The 22102-nt window shown below is 37.4% G+C and overlaps 1 protein-coding gene across 1 annotated transcript; it reads right to left on the reverse strand.

The window, feature by feature from the left end:
- Window positions 1-4288: 4288 nt before the first annotated feature.
- Window positions 4289-18320, reverse strand: LOC140157571 (organic cation transporter protein-like). Its single transcript, XM_072180809.1, has 11 exons — window positions 18049-18320; window positions 15529-16012; window positions 13905-14008; window positions 13537-13691; window positions 12239-12407; window positions 11638-11788; window positions 10776-10873; window positions 9703-9911; window positions 8076-8184; window positions 5540-5752; window positions 4289-5025 (listed from the first exon to the last, which is right to left on the reverse strand). The coding sequence occupies exons 2-11, from the start codon at window positions 15943-15945 to the stop codon at window positions 4947-4949; spliced, it is 1704 nt and encodes a 567-aa protein (XP_072036910.1). The 5' UTR covers window positions 15946-16012; window positions 18049-18320; the 3' UTR covers window positions 4289-4946.
- Window positions 18321-22102: the final 3782 nt, after the last annotated feature.

Genomic DNA, 22102 nt, shown 5'->3' on the forward strand with positions numbered 1-22102 from the left:
TCCCTCCAAAGCCAGCGAAAAAAAAATTTCGCCGCCTTCGGCGGCCAAAAAAAAAAATTCTGCCTGACCCAAACTCCCTAGCCCCCCCGATAATATCTAATGGTGCGTCCCTTAATAGCTTTTAATACACCCAAGAGGTTTTCCATATAGGCCTACCAAACTGAATGAGTAAAAGTTAAATTTGAAGCTCTACTCGGGAGCAATGATGTGTGACTTGAAGTATTTTGTGTGGGATATGTTTTGATACAGAGACATGTTTTATGTAGTTGCAAATTTGTGACCTTTTTAATGGCATTACGTACAGGTTGACATGATCTCGACAACTTTTCAGTGGCGTAGATTTCTCTTTGACATGGGGGGGGGGGTTAGACTGGGATTGGGGGATGGAGTTGGAAAAATTCTTGAAGTTAGGCCTATAAACAATCCAGCACCTTTTGGCGACAGAATAAGTTTTTGGTACAATTGCACGCAAAAAAATTGCTATTTTGAAGCTAAACTGATGAAATATGGTGTAAAAGTAGATTAATGCGCACGAAGCGCGCGATAAGTTGCACTTTTGAGGCTAAAATGGGCAAATATGAGGTTAATTTGATCAAAAACCCCATTATCAGGCGTCAACATTGGGGGGAAGTATGGACCATCCACCTGGCAAAATATTGGGGGCTTTATTCCCCGATCTACGCATATCGCATATGTAACTTTTCAGTCCTCAGCATTTTTTCCTATCTTCTGATACGCTTACACGAAATTGTGATAATGCCCTCAAGTCTCCGCAACAGCTTGTAAAGATATACTTAATAGGGCCTATAGGGGGCCTCGGATCATGATCCCTCCGTTTTGGAACTGTAACCATGAAGGGCCTAACTCATATTCAACCCCAAACATATTTCTAACTCTAATAGAAAATCCTAACTCTATTAAATAAGTATACACTATTTTGTAACCCCAAATCAAAATTCTAAAGTATACACCTCAGACTTCTCCAAACGTATGGGTAGTCGCTTAACGCTTGCTTTACAAAGTCTAAGTAGGGCCTATTAATAAATGAAATTCTTTTGAGAATGCCTATAGTAAAGTAATTTCTAATCCCAGCGATTGATCATAACTGAAAATAATATGAATCCATAAATTCCGCAGTCTGCAGGTGTCATTTGAAATTTAAAAAAACTAAATTTAAAAGGGAAAAAAATCGGCAACAACGAGACACGAACTCTAGACCTCGTGATAACAAGTCAGTACCACTACACTGTAGTAGAACTGTTGGTAGTCGTGCGAATTTATTTATATAAAGATAACAATAACACACAATACAGGAGCATGACAGAGCATCGAGCATTAAATACACTGAAATCGATTGCGATTATAAGCGTTTACCACTGGCTCATGGTTAGTTTACTCGCTTCTCACCCGAAGATCACAAGTTCAAATCCATGTAATAGGCCTACTGTAATTTTTTTCTTTATTTTTGTCTCCTTTATTTCTTTTTCTTACTCGGTTACTTCAATTGAGGTAGATGTCGTTCTTTTAAATGACAAAACAAGTGTGCACGGGTTCAATTCTTTTGTAAGTTGGTCATGTTGGTGAAAACAATAATTTACACATTTCCAATTAATCTTTTTGACAGTTGCAATGATGAATAGTGAACTTAAACAGGGCCAAAAATATGGTTTTAAGATTTTAAAGTGACCAGTCTATAAATTTCGAAATTAATAATAGAAAATCCTTCCTCCCTTCCATCCATCCATCAGCTCAGTATATTACTAGTATGGCATAACATAATCCATGATAATAAAAGTGTCCAACTCGCCAAGGTCCTGACCATCTAAAAGAATATGTAAGGACAAGGTTACCTGCCCAAATCCTAGAATAAACATTTAATAGTAATTGTTGGTATTTAGTTCCTGCACAGACCTGCCAGTTGACCAGGCCAACGCATTTGGACCTTTAAACAGGGCCAAAAATATGGTTTTAAGATTTTAAAGAGACCAGTCTATAAATTTCGAAATTAATGATAGAAAATCCTTCCTTCCATCCATCCATCCATCAGCTCAGTATATTACTAGTATGGCATAACATAATCCATGATAATAAAAGTGTCCAACTCGCCAAAGTCCTGACCATCTAAAAGAATATGTAAGGACAAGGTTACCTGCCCAAATCCTAGAATAAACATTTAATAGTAATTGTTGGTATTTAGTTCCTGCACAGACCTGCCAGTTGACCAGGCCAACGCATTTGGACCTTTAAACAGGGCCAAAAATATGGTTTTAAGATTTTAAAGAGACCAGTCTATAAATTTCGAAATTAATGATAGAAAATCCTTCCTTCCATCCATCCATCAGCTCAGTATATTACTAGTATGGCATAACATAATCCATGATAATAAAAGTGTCCAACTCGCCAAAGTCCTGACCATCTAAAATAACATGGTGATATGTAAGGACAAGGTTACCTGCCCAAATCCTAGAATAAACGTGAATAGTTCCTGTAAAAACCTGCCAGTTGACCAGTCCAACGATTTTGGACCATTAAGCAGAAAGGACCCCTAAATGACCTTTGACGAATTTATTGGTAAATACCGCCAGTAGGGTATCCACCACTTTTCAGAGGGGAGGGGGGGGGTGCAAGCCAACTTTTAAGGCCGGGGGGGGGGTAAACTTTCACGAAAATGGTCAAAAATGGGCTAAAAAGAGTACAAAAAAGGGCCAAACATCAGGGCGGCCAGCATCCCCGGGGGGATTAGAGGGGGCAAGACTTTGTCTCCGTAAAGGTCCCTTAACATGCTTAAACGTACTACAGTACTACTGTGGAAAAATGGCTCCTGCAGCTGCAATCCTTTAAAAGCATGACATTTTATTTCAATATAATTTATTTATTCGCAATGTATAGTTTGCTGTTAGTTACAAGCACATTATAATCATGATGATTGACTGGCAATGCAATCTCTTATTTGCTGAATATATTGATTGATATAATACTTCTGCGAAGGTATAGTGCAAAAGTAGAGTTTAATGTCAAATATTGTAGGTCCTATAAAACTTTATTAGTGAACGGATTTTCATTGTTGACAAAAATGTATGTTTATGGCCTCAATCGAGACATTCTTCGATGTGACAATTGTGGAGGTAATAAGTAATCAATGTTTAAAGGATTATGCTTGATCCCAAAATACGAGGGTCATTTAAAAAGTTCTACCTCCATCATTACATTTCTGTTACGCGCCAGACTATTGAAATGTATGAACGAAATTACCCATGGTTAGGTTATACTCTTAAACATGTTAAATCTTGGCTACAAAGCAAAAGTTATTTGATAAAAATGTGATTTATGGACTACGGTTGGGGTGTGTTGGTTTAAGTGAATATAGATTTGGTACGTCGGAAACGGTCTGAAAAGAAAGGCTATATGATTAAAAAAATCACATCTATGTGGAAATCATTACAGATTAACAGATTTATTTCTGAAAATGATTAAATTGCTTTATTTTTGTTAAAATAATTTAATCAATATCTATGCTTGCAGATAGTACAGTTTTACTGGGTACCGTGAATTTTGCACAACAAAACCGATACATGTTGAAAATAGCCCAATAAATTGACCCTTTTCCATAGTAGGTTGTTGACTTCGATCGGGTCATCACTTGTTGGTTCAAGTCATGGTGCATAAGTTAAAATCAAATAAGTCTTATACACAGTGTTTGTATTTTGTAATCACTTACAAGGTTATTAACAAACTGTTTATTATTTCCACGTTAAGATGTATTCCTTAAAATAGGTCGTAATTACGAATTACCCTTAAACGTATAGTCAAAATCGGGCAAATTTCACTAACATTATTTTGTGTGGCTGAAGTTTTGTTTTGAAGTCACAAAGTGGAGCTCAAACACGACTAAAATATTTATCCTGGGTAAGCAGTTGGACAACATCTTGAAAACATTTTTATTAACATTATCCAAAGCTACAACATGATGCTTACTAAACTTTTGACTTCAGCCAGGGTCTTAGCTAGCCACCCGTCTGGCCGTCATTTTAGACGGCCAGTTTGCTCCTAGGACGGGCAAAATTAATGCCTTTGACAGATGCTATATTATAAATTGTATGTTTTGAGAAGCTAATTGCCCTTTTTAGTAGACTCAATTTGTAGAACAAGGCCATATCAGCACATATTTGAACTCTTTGAACCCCCAATGGGCTATAAATGTCTGGTAAATATTTTAAAGGTCAAATTAGGACAGGCAATTTTATTCAAATGACAGGCAACCCTCAATTTCTAGCTAAGACCCTGACTTCAGCATGTTCAGTTTTTAACTGTTTCCGATGTACAAAATTTGTATCCGACATATCTTAACTAACAACCAAAAATCACATTTTCCTCAAATAACTTTTATTTTGTAGCCCAGATTAAAATTTTTATTTGGGTGGCACGTAAGATAGCAGAGATATGATGATGGAGGTAGAACATTTTGAATTACCCTCGTATTAGGCCAAATAAAAAAATAAACATGTTTCACGTCCCCTCCCGCTTCCTTTTTTGAGGTTTCTTCATTTTTTAATTTTTTTTTTGAAATTCAGTTATAACTTTACAAAAAATATGTCTAGGAAGTAGAGATGCTTTCTATAGCCTTGCTAATATACAAGAAACACTTTGATAAGGTTTTATGATAGTTAGAGGGGCCTATCTCTCAGAACAACAAATAAAAAGAGGCCTCCTCCTTTTTCCAGGCATTATTGTATACACTAAAACAGCTCTAATTATGGGTATTTACACTGAATTTGCGATAAAAAATAAAAAGCCCCGTCTTCCTCCTTTTTTTCAAAAACCCGGACGTGAAACATGTTTTTTATTTTACTTGGCCTTATAGTGGTGCTGCCATGATGTATCGGTAGTAGTGCGTCCAGTTTGTACATTACACGTATCACCTGCCTCTCCTAGCATGCCTAGTGCGTTTAGGCGATTTCTTCATCTTCATGTGAACGGCAATTGTCTATCAAACTTCCGTAACTTCCTCTACATCCCGTTCTCCGCCTGGTTTTGTTTTGTAAAAAAGATAAAAATAAATAAATAAATATAGTGTCCCTTATAGCCCCTTCTTAACAGCGGTTTAGATTATTTATGTGTACCTAAATTTGTTTATCGAGTATCTTTTTTATCTTGTTCAAATCGAGTAAGTTATTTTGTTTTTCAATTGTTTTGGATGCACCATCGGCTTAAAGCTGCTTAGTGAGTGCCACTTCCTGACTGTTTATGTATAAATGGTTTCTGACAATACATAGAGGGTGCTATTGCAAAATATTTTGAAGCATGCTCCACCAGGTCATAGATAAGCTTAGATAGGACCCAACTTCACCCAAGCTGCAGGATAAAGGTTTTGGTGGGAATTGGCTTACAGTGAACACTGATGCTGCTTGTCAGAGTGTCCAGCCCCGGGCATGCATGCCGGAGCTGGGCGTTGTAGCCTATGCACCATGTCCTCGTTATAGGCGTCCAGCAGGATAATTTTGGGACATTATCTTTGACTGATCATAATGAAGGCAATTACCTTGCACCTAATGCCTCTCCTTCTTGCATAGTCTCGGGCAGGTTACGACCCATCGTTTCTGGTAGAAAAAGAGCCACAAATCCTGCAGAGATAGAAAGGCTTCCGAAGACTACCAATGGTAACGGACTCCAGATGTCGGCAAGGATCAATAATAATGGCGATAAAACACTCCCTATACCACAAGCCATGCCTACCACCCCAGTACTTATGCTCCTATAATATAATGTGAGAAAAATACAAGAGTGGGTTTCTTAACTTTATTAGGGGCTGTTGATTTCTAGATCATCTTTAACATGTTTTAAGACATTTTGCAACAGTTTGAGAGAAGAGTAATATTGAGTTTGTTTTTATTAAAATGAGAAAAAAAGTAATCATCATAAATAAGATGAAGGAATCTTTCAACTAGAGGGCGTTTGCGCATGCGTAGATCAATCTTTAACAGATATGGAGCCAGAGTTATCTGGTAGTGTAACTCTATAATCATATATGTATCATATTGTAAATAATCACAATTGATAAATTCTTGTTTAAGGGATGGGTAGTGGAGGGCACGTTATCTCTCACTATTATCTTATATAGCCCGTCGCGTAGGGCATGTCTGACATTTTGAATTTTTCATATTTTCATCTCAATTTTTCATAGTGGAAGTTTTGGCCAAAGTGATGAAAGGGGCGAGTGACGAGAAACTTCGAATCTACCATAAACGTTTCAAGGGGCCAAAGTATAAAAAATCTTTCTTGTGTGGCTTTTCACCCTTTTTAAAACTTGGTCCCATTTAGTATAGTCGTAAGAACATGCAGAACTGGTCACAAATGTTATTTTTACATGCAACAATTTCCACAGGTTATAGTTTTATGAATGTTCAAAAGCGGTGCAATATGCAGTATTACGTATTATCAAAAACATTTGAAGGTTTATACTTTATCATACTGCGTGTTCATAAAGAGTATAGAATACCATCTACAGACAACGCTTTGGCGCCGCGATGGGCAGCCCAGTAAGCCCCATCATAGCCATTTTTTTCATGGAATTCTTGGAGCAGCAGGCCATCGATTTGCTATTCAACATATGAAGAGCTTTGTTTCAAAACCCCTTACATCCACTTGCCCTTTTTTGAGAACTACATCAAAAAAATCACTGATATATGGGGGTTTGCAATAAAAGCAGTTTTTGGCGGGATGCTTGGGTAGGATGAGCATCCCGCCAAAAACTGCTTTTGTTGAAAAACACCTTTAGTGATTATTTTGATGTTTTTTTGATGTGTTCTCAAAATTGAGCAAGTGGATGTAAGGGGTTTTGAAACAAAGCTCTTCATATAATAATTATGAAGGTTATGATCAATTTATCAATAATAACCATAGAAATAGTAGATAAAGATCTATTTCCATGCTTGTACCATGGACGTACTAAACTAAGCTGAGCATGGACACTTTTTTATGTCTAGTGTCTACTGAAGGTAACATTGTAATCATATCAAGAGAGTATACCATATCAGAGGTTGATTCAATATAATCCCAGCATGCAGTATGATATTATGTGCAATGTAATAAAGGAGCCATTTCAACACCATTTCACATTCAAATGTATATACAAAACAAGAACCAGTAGTTTTGATGGAATAATCATCGAGACTTTTATGTTTTGAATTGATAATTGGGTACGGGTAATGTTTGTGGATACATTGCTACCAAGAAAGTTAAAAAGTCGTGTGTTTTAAAAACAATTTGGGAAAAGAAGGTGGAACCAGCAAAGTTTTCTTGCACATGCATGCATGGCAGACGCATAGCTTATCTTGTTGTATATATAACAACCTTGACCATGCACAGCAGGAGCCCAGTGTGATATTTTCTGAAAATAACAACATGTTTCTCAAACATGCTGCCCGGGACATGCTGTCAGTGGCTGCAATGTATTCTGGGCTTACATTTAAACAACCTCTGATACCATATTGAGGGTAAGAAAGTCCTATATGCGATAGCTGCTAGCTGTCATATTTTAGATATGTACAATACAGAATGCAGAAATTATCAGAATGTGTATGGGCAGCTATTGCAGATAAGTCCTTCGTCCCAAAACCTCAATGTCATAAATATGTGCTTTCTACTGAATATGTTATGTGAATGACAAGTACGTATTTTAGCCTACATTTCATACATTTCATAATACAGGGATGAAAGTCCACCTTTGACAAAAAGTCTGAATACCGCGTGAACGCGACCAGAATGGCCCTGAAAATAAAAGAAATTGTGTAAATCTGGACTACAGCACACTAAGAAATAAAGGTTCTAAAACGGTTCTAAAGTTGTCCTCTCAGGCGAACCCTTAGAGGTTCTCTAAAGAACCAAAAATGGTTCCAAAAGCGTCGAAAATGGCCCCAAAATGTGATACACAAATACTGTTTTCGGTTCTTTAGAGAACATTTAAGGCTTCTCCCAAATTAAAGAACCTTTTTGAGAGGCTCAAGAGGGAGGGTTCTCCTGAGAGGACAAAAAAGGTTCTATTTAGAACTGAAAACTTATAATAATTAATTCCGTACCTGACTGGTGTAGGAAATATTTCAATTGGTAGAAAGAGTGCAACAGCGAAGGATGCGGCGATTCCAACTTTACCCAAAGATGCAACGATTACTCTGGCAACACCGGCAACTTCAAAATGAAAATGAGTCAATAGTGTATCATTATGAGTATGATGTCAAACGAAGTATAAGAAATATGCAAAAATCAACTAAATTGACGAGACATCAAGCTACTTTATATAGGATAGGCATAATAATATGTCATCTATACTAAAAAAGAAGAGCTTATTGGTGCATTATAATTGAATACCTGAGTGGAGGAAGGGCCCAACTCCATTTTACAAAAATGAGTTTATCATATTTTAAAAGACCTGTACCTTTGGCATTGCAACAAATATCATTTCACAATTCACTTTATTTATGTTATAATGTATGTTCATGTTCCAGTACTAAAGGTCCCTCAAGATGAAAACAGTCCGTTTCTTAAAACTTGTCCAAATATTGTGTTTTTTGTTAATATCTCAGAAAAGGTGTTGATGGAGTTGGGCCCTTCCTCCACTCAGGTATTCAATTATCAGAAAAATATTTGTATTTTAAATGATTGCTTATGATAGTTTGTTTTGCCAGTTTTATTTGCGCATGCGAAAACTGGCTACCAGTCCTTCACATATAGTAGAAAATGGGTTAAAGAAAATAGGACGAGGTAGCATGGTTAGAATTAGTTATGTTTTACAGGATGATAGCTATGTTTAATAAGGGTTAGGATAAGGTTTAAGGGTTAGGTGCAAAATATGGCCTTTGAGTGTTGTTTAAAACAGTGGCGTAGAGTGGGTCATCATATGTGGGGGACCATGATTGGGGGAGCGCCGGGGCACCGGGTCTGATGGGGGGGGGCACAAGCCGTTTTTCGGATATTTTCCTAAATTTCCGATTTTCTAAATTTTGCAATAGATTGGGGAACACGTGTCCACCCCCACCCCCTCGTGTCCCTATGCTACGCCACTGTGGCCACTTACTTAAGGTCCTTTCATACTACGCCGCAAGTGCTTTGCGATGCGGCGCGTTGTCATGCAAAATAGGCCTACTGCATTGCGGTATCGCAATAAAGTAAAATACATTTTAACTGGGAAATGCGACGAATTGCGGCAAAAAGTAATCGATATATCGGCAACGCACCGCAAAGCAATTGCGGCGTAGTACCGTATCAGTGGCGTTCGCAGCACATTGAAAGGGGGGCAGGTTGTTCAGTTCTCCCAAATGGAGTCTGATTAGGAGTGTAAGGTGCGGGCGAAACCAGTCATTTCGGGGGAAATTACTGATTTTCTTCCGAATGACCAACAAAAGTGGGGGGTGCCCCCCTGCCCCCCCTTTGCGCACACCACTGCGTACTATGAACGGACCTTTAAGCAGCCAACTGTTTCAAGAGTGCCTTTATAACGAGTGTTGTTTTCAATTTTTACGTATAGATTGTGCAGGATTTTTAAATAACATGTTAATTGAACTTTTCGGTAAATCCCAAAATTCCTTGATGTCGTCATTGACATCACGCCGACTTGCAATGCGCAAATGACGACATCTTAGGTCCGAAACGCAAGGAATTATGGGTTTACCGGAAAGGTAAAATAAAGAATTTTTCAAAATAATTTACCCATCCAGCCGGTGACAATACATAATGCTCCGCCTAGAATCATTGAGACACACACAGTGATAACTCGCCCCCATTTCTCTACGGTGTAGTAACATAATAAAATGCCTATGATATCAGCGGACACGACCAGGAAGAAGTCCAAATATTCGTTGAAGCCGAAATTTGTTGAATTTAAGGAAAGCCCGTAGTACACCATACTGTTTACAAACCTGCAATGATAGTAAACAAAATATGTAATACTAGTCATGCTAATATAGGCCTATAGTCCAATTCTTAGTTTGTTAAACAAAGTATAAGTTACATTATTGGCACCGTCGGTTATCACAGTACAGGTCGGTGCCCGAGGGGGGGGGCACTCAACTTAAATTTTGGTATGGGTGTGCGGCGCGGAGCGCCGAACTTTGGGAACTAAGAACTAAGAACTGATTTTCTGATTGACTAAGAACTGATTGACTAAGAACTGATTTTCGGGCAAAATAGGGGCTTGAAGAACTGAAATTAGCTAGGGCCAAATTATAGGCTGTTGAGCTAAAAAATTCTAAATTATTTCCAAATTTGAGCTTAAAGAGCTACAATTGTCAGAGTTTGAGGCTCAAAGAACTGGAGCAGATCCAAATGTGGGGCTTAAGGAACTGCTGCCGGAGAGCCTGAAAAAGGGACCCTTGACCGCCGCACATACCCGTACCACCTTAACATGTGAGTGCCCCCCGGGGGGTCGGTGCAGCCGGTCCCTGTGTGAGTAGTCGAGCTTTCGTATGTGTCTCTGAATTCTATTCATGAGCCTGCTGCCTGACGAAAGCCCAACTACTCACACAGGGACCAGCTGCACAAGCCTGTATTGTGATAACCGACGGCGTACTCGTAGAAGTATAGGCCCTACTGTAACTTATTATAAATTACCTTCGAGAAAGCCTACTTAAAATTAAACAAAGTAGGAACCCTATAGTACAAACAAAATAGATGTGACATACATCGCTGCAATTCATCAGAATTGTCATGAGAAAGAAACATATAGGCCTAGTTTGTTATATTTGTTTGTTTGTCAATTGTTTGTTTGTTTGTTGTTAACCTACCCCATCCACATGAGGCACAGTAATCGCCATCTCATATTCGGGTATAGAAGCAGATCTAACAACCATGGATCGCTACTGCCAACGGCTTCAACCTCCTCCTGTAAAAGATCAAAGTAAATTTGGAAATTAAAACGAATTAGAAAAGCTGGATTTATATTTACTTTCGATCATAAATTCATTTATTTCCACACAAATAAAAACACAAAATTACATCAAAGCGGCCTGATTGCCATACACGGAAAAGAAGGGTTGGAGGACCAATAAGGCCTGATAAGTATTTGCCATCAGCAGCATCACTCTAAACACAAGTGTTAATATAATATGGATAACACTTGTTTTAACACTTCTTTAAGTGTATTTCCGTACTTCACATGTTAAATTATATAATAGGATGCATTGCTTACAATTAACACAGCAATGCGTTTAAGGGTATTTTCATAACGATTATTAACACATCAACATGTATGTTGGAGTGTTTTAAAATAATTGTTATGAAAAAGACCCTTGTAAACGTGTTGTAGTGTTAATTGTATAAACGCATCCTTTGCTTTTACCTGTTAGGCGAAGTACGTAAACGCGATGAAGTAGGGCCTATTAAAAAAGTTTTTACACTTGTGTTTAGTGATGGTTAGCGTGCACAATCATGACAGTAGGACACAGGCAGACAGATGAGATATGGGGAAAGGTGGAAAGACAGAGCGAAACAAAGAGAGAGGGAGAGATATGCACAGAATGCATACAGAAAAGAATGGTCAGACGGACACCAAGAGAGATAGAAGACAATCAGAGACAGAAAGCAAGACAAAGAAAGAGAGAGTAAGACAGACATTTACAGACAAACAAAGACAGATATTTTTCTCGCCTGTTTCTTATCTTCATTTATTTCCTTGTACCCTTCAAGAAGAGATTCAGGTATTTCTACTTTATTTGCCCTAGCGACGCGTTGGATGATTTCATCCGCCTCTTTTAACCTTCCTCTTGAGATGAGCCATCTAGCTGATTCAGGAATGATTCTGATGAGAGAAACAAAAACAAATAAGCATAGTTTACAAAAAGCATCGTAAAAAGAACCGTAAAAACTAAAGGAGGGTACACAATGTCAATTAAATTAGGATATTTATATGGTCACTTTAGAACAAAATAAGTGGATATTTTAGTATCACTTACTAAACATAACAAATATAACAATTAGTGGGTTTTTTAGCGGATTCGCCGTCGGACAAGTTTATAACTGTTTATAAAAGCCTATCCCACAATAACAAATATATATACGAAAGAAAAAGAAAGAAAGACACAGAGAGAGAAAGAGAGGGAAGAGAAAGAAAGAAAGAATTTAGAAGAATAGAAATAAATAAAGGAAGAATTGGAAAAAAGAAAGAAAGAATTGGAAAGAACAAGAGATATTTACAGGAGGACAAATACTAATTTGGATATAAAATGAAACATGAAGTCTTTCAACTTACATAATAAAGAAGCATAATATCAAAGATGGGGCAGAAACCACTAACTGAAGAATTCTCCATTTGCGTATAAGAAATGCTAGCAATGCAAGTGACATGCTGCCAAGCGTTGAAAACATGTAGTTTAAAACACACACTACAATACGTTTGGAAGGACCAACAAATTCTGTACCTGTGTATAAAATAGCAGAATTAAACTCTGATAGTTATACAGTCATTGAAAAAAATTAGATTTTTTTGTTGAAAAATACGCTGCTTTTTTTTTTTTTTTTTTGTGGGGGCGGGGCGACACTCCGATAATTTGACAGAGACCTAAGTCATGAAGTGTCTTCAGTACAATACGATGGACCATTTAGAACGGTTGCATTTGATAAAACCTATATGCGGTGATTCGGTATTGAATTCTATATCGGTGATACGAAATGAACCGTGCGGCTTATATTCATGAAGTTACGGTAACACATATACCCGACGACGCTTCTACATTTCAATTTTGGGGAGTCAATTTGTATTTGATAATTTTTGTGATATGAATGGTATCTTCTTTAGGTGACATTAAGGGGTACTACACCCCTCGATAAAGTTGTGTCTATTTTTGCATTTTTCTCAAAAACTAAAAACACAGTGGTAACAAAAGTTATGTATATTATAGGGGCAAGGTATCCAATTATTACACTGGAATTTCAGTGACCCAAGCCAAGCGGTTCGTTATTTATGATAAGAAAAGAGGTACCGCTAGAATGTACCTCATTTCCTATCATATATACTGAACCGCTTGTCTTGAGTCACTGAAATTTCAGTGTAGTAATTGGATTCCTTGCCCCAATAATATACATAACTTTTGTTACCAGTGTGTGAAAAAATTCAAAAATAGTCACAAATTTACCACAGGGGTGTAGTAGGCCTACCCCCTTAATAGTACGAGGTGCACCGAGCAGCTTATATTCTGCATGTTACGGTAGTACAAACAATGTAGGCCTATACGTTATTCTTGTCTCGCACACTTTATCGACATTACAGGGTGGGATAAAAAAAACCTTTGGGTATTATGATTTAATATTATTTTTACAAGAACGCCGGCGGTTATCACAGTGCTGGTGCAGCCGGTGATCGAGCTTTTGTCCATTCTCTCTGAATGATGAAGTCAGACTACAGAGATTTATACACTAATGAAGCTGATGTTCATATATGGCGACATTGTGCGTGGCCTATACGTATTATTTACACATAATATGTTGAGGTTTTATTTTTGTGTCTTTATATTTTAGTTCATGTCGACGATGAAATATTCAATAGTTTACCTATAACAAGTGATAAAATCATGATCCCTCCAGTTGCACAAGCGATTAAAAAGCGTAAAATCACAAATGTTAAATAATTCGGTGAAAAAACTGTTGCTATACCAGCTGTGAGTTGTATGACTAATGCGACGAGTAGGGTGTGGCGTCTCCCAACTCTGAAATATTTGAACAAAATCAATGTATCTTATTAAAACAATTCTTAAAATTCATCGTTTATATACGTTTAAGTATAAATGGGGTAAAGATGTTCCGTGACGTTTGGATCTCCAGAACATCATTGAAAATTAAAATCAGTTATTTTCACTACCTTTAAAATCTTTGACGATTATCCTTAGGGGTGAATGTATAATTATGTCAAATACATTTACCTGTCTGCTATTGCACCAAATAGTATATCACCACATAACACCCCCGCGAAGAAAATGGACTGTGCCAAATTTGAAAAACTACTTTCATCACACACTAGGTTAAACTGAAATGAAAATGATCAAGAAGCAATTAATATGGATTAGGTTATAAAAAGAATTTAAAAAGAGCAAAAGGTGAGATATAACTGATATACCGTAGAACCCCGTCTACAAGCATATAGTGTGCTTCTGATGAAAGCTACATTAATCCAGTCGCCATTATGGAGTTTGAGCAAATAAATTACGGATCCAAGCATATACAAACAAGTATTATTTTAAGACCGATCTATTGTATTGGTATATTAACGCTTGCTTCGAATTAATTAAGCTTTTATAAAAACACCATATATGCTTGTAGACGGGGTTTTACGGTATAGGACTATACCTACATTGTCATATGATACCAAAATTGACATTATTATAGGCCTATAGGTTAGATGGGAGTTAGGCCTATATAGGTCAGGCTTTAATATAATAATTTATGTAGAGTTGTTTTCCCCTTTTGCAAACTTGACCATGATCACCTGAGCGTGTAATATTAAATTGTTATCAATATTTTACATTTTGAAGGGTAATAACCCTGCATCATAGTCAACAAGTCGGTTTAAGATTATTTATATGCAGCAATAATTATGTCGCTCGTCGCGTCTGTAAGCTTTTGTATTTAATAATACAAGGAACCAACGAGGGACGATTCGCCCGGGGGGGGCACTTCAATTTGAAATGGATATAGGTGTAGGGCTGGCGCTTTCGCACTAAGGGGCATTCGGTGAGAGCAACATGTAAAAATATGGGGTCATTGGGTGAGAGCATGATTTTTGGCATTCGGTGAGAGCAAAATGAAAAAAATATGGGGTCATTGGGTGAGAACATGACCTTTTTTTTAAATGGAATCTTTGGGTGAGAACCAAAAGAGCGCCACAAAAACCTCGAAAATCGAATTTCTAGTTCTAAATGGCTTTAAATTTCTTTATTTTTTCAAATAAGTAACAAAATCAGTGATAAATAAAAGTTGCTGTTCAAATTGAACTTGTAGGCCTAAGGGTCTTTGGGTGACAGATCAAATGGAAAAATAGGGGGTCTTCGGGTGACAGAGCGCGGAGCGAGCATGTGTTCGTAAAAAATATGGGGTCTTTGGGTGACAGCGATGCTGAAAAAGGGGTCTTAACAGCCCTACATACGCGTCACCTCCAAAGTTGGAGTGCCCCCGGGACGATTCGCTCCTGAAAATTTTTCAAAAATATGGAGCATACGTATGCTAAATACTGCCTTTGCAAATTAAGCGACCATCGAGTATAAATTTAGCTTTAATCAAAGAGCAAACTTCGTTATCGTGTCTGGAATTGAGTAACAAATCATTGACTGATAAGCATGATAAGCAGTGTCTATAAACTTATGATGTTCATTACGTAAATTAAAATGTCGCCATTATTTTTCGCAAAAGTATATCAAAATAACGATTCTTGCTTCGTAAAACCTCTTAATAAGATGAAATAGGCCTTCCCAATGGGAATTTTACTTTTGCCAAATCAACTTGTGATAGCAAATACATTTGTAGATCGATCGATTGATTGATTATACTCACATCACTTATTATGGTACTTTTGTACTGAGAGGTGCCATACACCCATCCTGAATTACACGGTATAGTTTGAGTGCTATTACTCAAATCAATTCCGGGATACACCTCCACATCGGTCAAATTATACCGTTCACATTGCGCATATTGGTCCACATCAGTGACATCACCAATAGCAGGTATCCCGATATCTTTGGTAACTTCTTGGCACTTGGCGTCGGTCAAGTTCCATTCTTGGCAATCACTACTTTGTATTTCGGGGACATGACACCAGTGGTCGGTGGTTCCAGCCAGGAAAACTTGGACAAGCGTATGCCATGTCCCTACCAGAGTCATTAGACACACGAGATAGTAGACACGGCGTTGATAACGTCCAAATTCCCCCAGATGGGAGAGAAGAACGTCAAAATTGTACTCCTTCATTTTACAGCTCCAGCAAATTGCACTGCCGATAATGTGGTCATGAGGCACTCTGATATAACATCAGTACCTAAAGGGCAAGTAAAGAAAGTTAATAGTAGGCCTATAGGGCCTATACCCGGGGCCTATAATACATATATTTGCTAGTAAATTTTGCTCTGGAAAAAACTAGTGACAGTGTTAATGTTTTAAACAAGTATCACTAGCTGATTGAAGCAAGTTGTTTACAGAAGACGGACTAAAATTTAATTATATTATAATTAATATATTAAGAAAGAAAGAAAGAAAGAAAGAAAGAAAGAAAGAAAGAAAGAAAGAAAGAAAGAAAGAAAGAAAGAAAGAAAGAAAGAAAGAAAGAAAGAAAGAAAGAAAGAAAGAAAGAAAGAAAGAAAGAAAGAAAGAAAGAAAGAAAGAAAGAAAGAAAGAAAGAAAGAAAGAAAGAAAGAAAGAAAGAAAGAAAGAAAGAAGATCCTGTGCCATATACTGGGGTACCCAAAAAGGTGGCTTTGTTACATTTTGATGTACAGTTTGGATTTCAAAACACTGTCTCTTGAGTATTCCTTCACTTAGAAGATTAAATTAGGTCTTAAATTGAGGCTAATTTATTCTATATTACTCATGTTTTTATCCTGTTTTAAAATATTTTTCAATTATTTTCTTATGACGTTTGGCATGAAATGTGCCAAGGGTGGCTGAGTATTAGGGGGAGGAGGATTCGGGGGAGTGATTCATATTGTAAATTTGATTTAAACCCCCCTTTAAAAATTTGAATCTAGTAAAAAAATGTCTAAATGAACTCCCAGACATCTAAACCAAGTAAATAAATACAGAAGTTCATTTAAAAGACCAATACTTGCTCAGAATTATTGTAAATGCGGAAAAAAGAGGTAGAGTTACATCCAACCTACTTTGTGATTGTTTTTGCCCGCACTCTCTCATTTTTGAACCGATTTCCATAAGAAAGGTGTCAAAATGCTCAGAAGGATGAACCACTTCAAATGAGATGTGTAGGTAAAATGTTTGAACCATTTCATTTTTTTACTATGTAACACAAAGGTACCCCAGGTTGAGACACAGGACCAGAAAGAAAGAAAGAAAGAAAGAAAGAAAGAAAGAAAAAAAAAAAAAGGAAGGAAGGAAAGAAAGAAAGAAAAAGAAAGAAAGAAAGAAAGAAAGAAAGAAAGAAAGAAAGAAAGAAAGAAAGAAAGAAAGAAAGAAAGAAAGAAAGAAAGAAAGAAGGAAGGAAGGAAGGAAGGAAGGAAGGAAGGAAGGAAGGAAGGAAGGAAGGAAGGAAGGAAGGAAAGAAAGAAAGAAAGAAAGAAAGAAAGAAAGAAAGAAAGAAAGAAAGAAAGAAAGAAAGAAAGAAAGAAAGAAAGAAAGAAAAAGAAAGAAAGAAAGAAAGAAAGAAAGAGGGAGAGAGAGAGAGAGAATAAAAAAAGAAAAGAAAGCGGTGGCTGATAATTGGCCCATAGGTATACATGAAGGTTTAGCCTGCTGTCACGATTTACAATAATTTTGTAGAGTCACGCAAAACGCGATTATTATATATACCTCATTTCAAGATTGGTTACGCCGCGCCTCGGGCGGGGCATATAGTCATGATTTTGAGATCACCAGAATTATTCTCTTTCATTTGGCAGCACTTGGGGGGGGGTGTCATACCTTCTTGGCATTTCAAGGACCCACGTGAATATTGGCCCGGGTCTTATGATGAGTATCACCCCCGGGTGGTGAAATATTTTTTATTCTTTAGGCCTACTTTTTTCTCTTTTATTTGAAACCACCCGGGTGGTCTTAGTTTCTTGGCATTTCGAGATATGTCCATTTAAGACCAAAATGTTGCTCAAGATAGTGAGAAAGCCTAGACCATTTCATGGTTCAGCAAAAACTACAATACAACAACTAGACAGAGAATCATGGTCAAGTCATGATGCCATGCCAACAACTACGGTTGAAAAAAAACAACAACATTCAATTATGATGTCAGTAAATACCATGGTATAAAAATACCAGTAAAATACTAGTTGAAATAGGCCTACTCAACTCATTTTTTCAACCTTCAAACCGAGCCAAATTCACGGTATTATTTCCGGGATTATTTCTTACCTGGTATTAAAGTGTTAACTGTTAGCTGTTCTTCTAGCTGCCATAGTAGTGGCTATGTCACAAACTGAAACTACCGTGACGCCGAGAGTGAATAGGCTACTCTTATTATTTCAGGCTAGAGGCCGACGTCTTCTTCTACAATGTTTTACCAGTTCCAATAATTGAAACTCCAGGTTAACTTGAGAACTTCTGTCCTCAAATGTTCGAAATTTGTAGCTATTATAGGCAATACGTTAATATAACTCAGTTCCTATAGTCTATATATATATAAGCTTATAATATATATCTCGTCGTTGTGTAATACGTACACGGTAATACATTGTTCTATTGTTAGTGCGGTTCACTCAATGGTTCATTATAGTCGCGATTCCAGGCAGCTAGTGCTCTGCTCTCGACCATGTTTCGGCACTGTGGAGGGAGCAGTCATCTGAATCGAGACTAATGGTAATTGTTTATGCGGTTGACACATGGCATTGTGTCAAAGATACATCTAGAAACACTAGACCAAATATAAACACTTAAACCGTTGTGGTTTTTGTACATGAGAGCAAATGGTGTACATCATAGATGGCGTAGGTGGTGCCCGTGTATAGGACGCCACAGCGGACATAAAACATAATACTTTTTAGATCTTTTTGTAGGTATATTAAATATTGGGAAAAAAAACGGCGCGGCATATCCTACGGTTATCTATATAAATAATTTAGAGCCCGATGAAATGTTCCCACTCTCTAAAATTAAAACCGCGCAATTATGCCACAACTCCCTGATAAATTGTAGCTAATTGTGTGACTATAGTACTATTATGAATTTTGTATTTTTCTCAATAGGCCTACCCACTGGTAACAACTAACAAAAGTATATTATCATGGTAAGGAATCCAATTACTTAACTGAAATTTCAGAGATTCAAGACAAGTGGTTCATTTATACGGTAATGTTAAGAAATGAATTATAGCGGTACCTCTTTTCTTATCATAAATAACGTACTTGTATTGAGTCACTGAAATTCCAGTGTAGTAACTGGATTCATTGCCCCATATACAAGCTTTTCTTGCCATGTTTAATAGACAAAAACACACTTTTAGCAATATGGCTAAGGAATAGTAGGCTAATAGCAATCATGCATAGGGGGCCTACCCTTAGTGTGGTACAATTCAACAAATAGGAGGCTACATCACCCTAGCCATAATCATGTGAAAGACAGATAGTGCATGTGAAACACATCTTCTGTAACGAATTTTCTCTTTGTTGGCACCTTATCATCATGACTCTAATGTCGAAGCTACTGAACAAGCTATAACATTCACTAAAGGGTGTCGCAAAAATGTTGTCACAGAGATTACTACAGTCATTTTTTAGAGTGTTTTATTTAAAACGCGCCCCATGAATGTGTGCCAAAAATCGCTTGCCCTCCCCCCTCTCGGATGGCAAAATTACTTGTCCCCTCCCCTTTCGGCTCGCCGTGAAAAATGTCTTGCCCCCCCCTCCAATTTGACCCTCCCCAGAGCTCATAATTATTGCACAGCCCCTAACAAGTAAAAAGTCAGTAGCTTTCAGTACGGTAGCTCATCCCGCCCCTCTATGCATCTTTGACGGCCGGCCCTCGGTCCTTGGGTAAATTTTATCACAAAGGATGATTCTACGATTAGCTTTAAGGGAACAAACCAAAAGATCGATGACGTCCTATAAACGAAAGTAGTTTCGTTTAGGGGGGAGGGGGTAAAAATACTCGATTACGTTTGTACAAAAACATTGGTCTGAAGAATGTGTCATTATTATTATTATGTCAAAATTTTCAACATTTCATTATTACGTTTCTGGCAGGGAGGGAGGGGGTCGGCCGAGAAACGAAACTAGTTACGTTTATAGGGCGTCATCGATCTTTTGGTTTGTTCCCTTAGATCGTTTGGGCGTAAACGTGCATGTGCGATTTTTTTGTGACGGATACAAAATCTTACCCCCCCCCCCTTCGCAGTTCTAGGGTTAACATCAGGAAAGCTAGGCCTATTATGACAGCTCGGGTGTTGAAGGAATTCGCCGCAGAAATTGCTCCGGTCCTCGGTACCAGTTCAGACAAAACAAGGAATAAGTCGCATTCTTGATATTTCATGATTTCAATAAAACTGTAAGCACGGGATAAGCTTCAAAATGATACCAAAATTATATACATAGCATCAATACTTTTCAAGACATGACTAATTTTGTAAATGATACCTTGTTGCCTTTTTGCTATAGCCAATTAGTTTCCTGCCTTACACATCAGGATAGAATAGGGATCAGTGACTTAGATTTCTTTTTGACATGGGAGGATGGGGTTGGAAAAAATTTCTTTAAGTATAGTGAACCATAAGTTTACAGTTCAAATGCGCGCAAAGCGCGAACAATTTTGCCATATTGAAGCTAAAGTGATATAGTGCACAAGTGGAATAAATTCGAGCGAAGCCGGCGCAAAAATTGATTATAGGCGTCAACATTTGGGAGGGAGGTGATTGTATGGACCACCCGTGGCAAAATATTGGGGGCGGGATTTATCCCCCCTGGGATCTACGCCTATGACGGGGATTGTCGTAGTTCAACCACGACAGTAGTAGTACTTTCAGTAAGTACTTTCAAAGATTTGAATTTTGCAAGTCCACTTAGTCCCAAGGTCAAATATAGCCTACCATGAAATTAAGAATTCCAATTTTTTTATGGGAATGTCATCTTTATTCCTAAAGGCCTATAGCTCAAAAACATCCCGGCGACTTGTATTGGAGCTGGTCACATATTTTTCCATCAAGCCATACTGCACAGTACGACAGCAACTTGGCTCACTTCCGGTAATTTTTACCGGCGTGACCTCTGCTGTTACGTAACGTAATGTTGAAAATCGGGTGGCAAATACGGTTTTTCAGAAAACATCGAAAAAATGGAATACACGAGTTGTTTCTCCCTTCATTTCCATATTGAGCCCATAGATAAGATATGAAATATGAGTATAAGGTAAAGAGTAACGTGTAAAAGTTGAATTATTGTGGAAAAAATGAATGCTTTTGGTGCGCGAAGTAGCCTAAAAATGAAAGAAAATGCATGTCACGATCACTAAAATGGTTATATCTACAGCTTTGAGGAAACGAAATTTCAGCGAAAATGAGCGGTGGAACAATCTAGTCGTAGGTTGAAAAGTTGCGTTCTTTGAGCCCTCGTGTCGTAAGCGCACGTTGCAAGTGTCACGATGCTTCACGAAATGGATCGTAGCCGGCGCTGTCTATTATACATGTTATATTGATTAATATAGCAATTAAAAACGTATATTGTTATATATTTTATAAATGCAAAATACCCTCTTGTATATCAAAATATTGTAGTCGTCAAAGAAGGTAGTATCAGATCTCATTTAACTGAAGTACAAGCAGTTTTGAAAAGATTGTTGTTGAGCGAGATCCTTGAACATGTTGAACGAGACAGAGCGAATGTGTGCAGTGCAGAAGGTTGAGAGTTCGATTCCCATGTAATCTTATCGATGATGTGGAATTTTTCTGTTCGTTCTTTTTTCTTTTTTCCTCTCCCTTTTGTCTTTAATAATATAGGCCTAATGAATGTCAGATTGAAGGCCCACTTTTTTATGATTTATTTCTTGTTCATGTTTAGGCCTAATCCTACATTCGAGTTGATATCTTAAAAAAATACATTAAGGGTCAGTAGCTTTCAATATGAAATAATCAAATAAAGCAAGTCAAACTTAAGTAATTTTTAAAAGTTCAAGAATATAATAGGCCTATCAAATAAAGGAACGTCAAAACGGATTTTCGCGATTTTTTAATTGGACTAGACCCCTCCCCTATCGGCAACATATTTTATGAGCTTTTATGCATACATATCAAATCATGAGATGCACGAATTTCAAACCTAATATGTTGGTATAGTATTTGTAATTGTTACACAATGTCCAACTTACACCTCGGATTACACCTAATTGGAATCAGCCAAGTTCGTTGTCTATGAAAGAGCAACTAACTTTGATACATTATTAAGACTAATCCCCCATAGAACACCACAGTTAAGTCAAGATA

Source organism: Amphiura filiformis, chromosome 7 (assembly GCF_039555335.1).
Source record: "Amphiura filiformis chromosome 7, Afil_fr2py, whole genome shotgun sequence".
NCBI classification, from domain to species: Eukaryota; Metazoa; Echinodermata; class Ophiuroidea; order Amphilepidida; family Amphiuridae; genus Amphiura; species Amphiura filiformis.

Bases quoted from the DNA above. Each gene is read 5' to 3' on its own strand.
- LOC140157571 (XM_072180809.1), bottom strand. From the start codon at position 15,945: ATGAAGGAGTACAATTTTGACGTTCTTCTCTCCCATCTGGGGGAATTT. The intron at 14,009-15,528 runs GTGAGTATAATC...TTTTCATTTCAG, and splicing joins AAAGTACCATAATAAGTGAT to TTTAACCTAGTGTGTGATGA. The intron at 12,408-13,536 runs GTAAACTATTGA...TTTTATACACAG, and splicing joins GATTTTATCACTTGTTATAG to GTACAGAATTTGTTGGTCCT.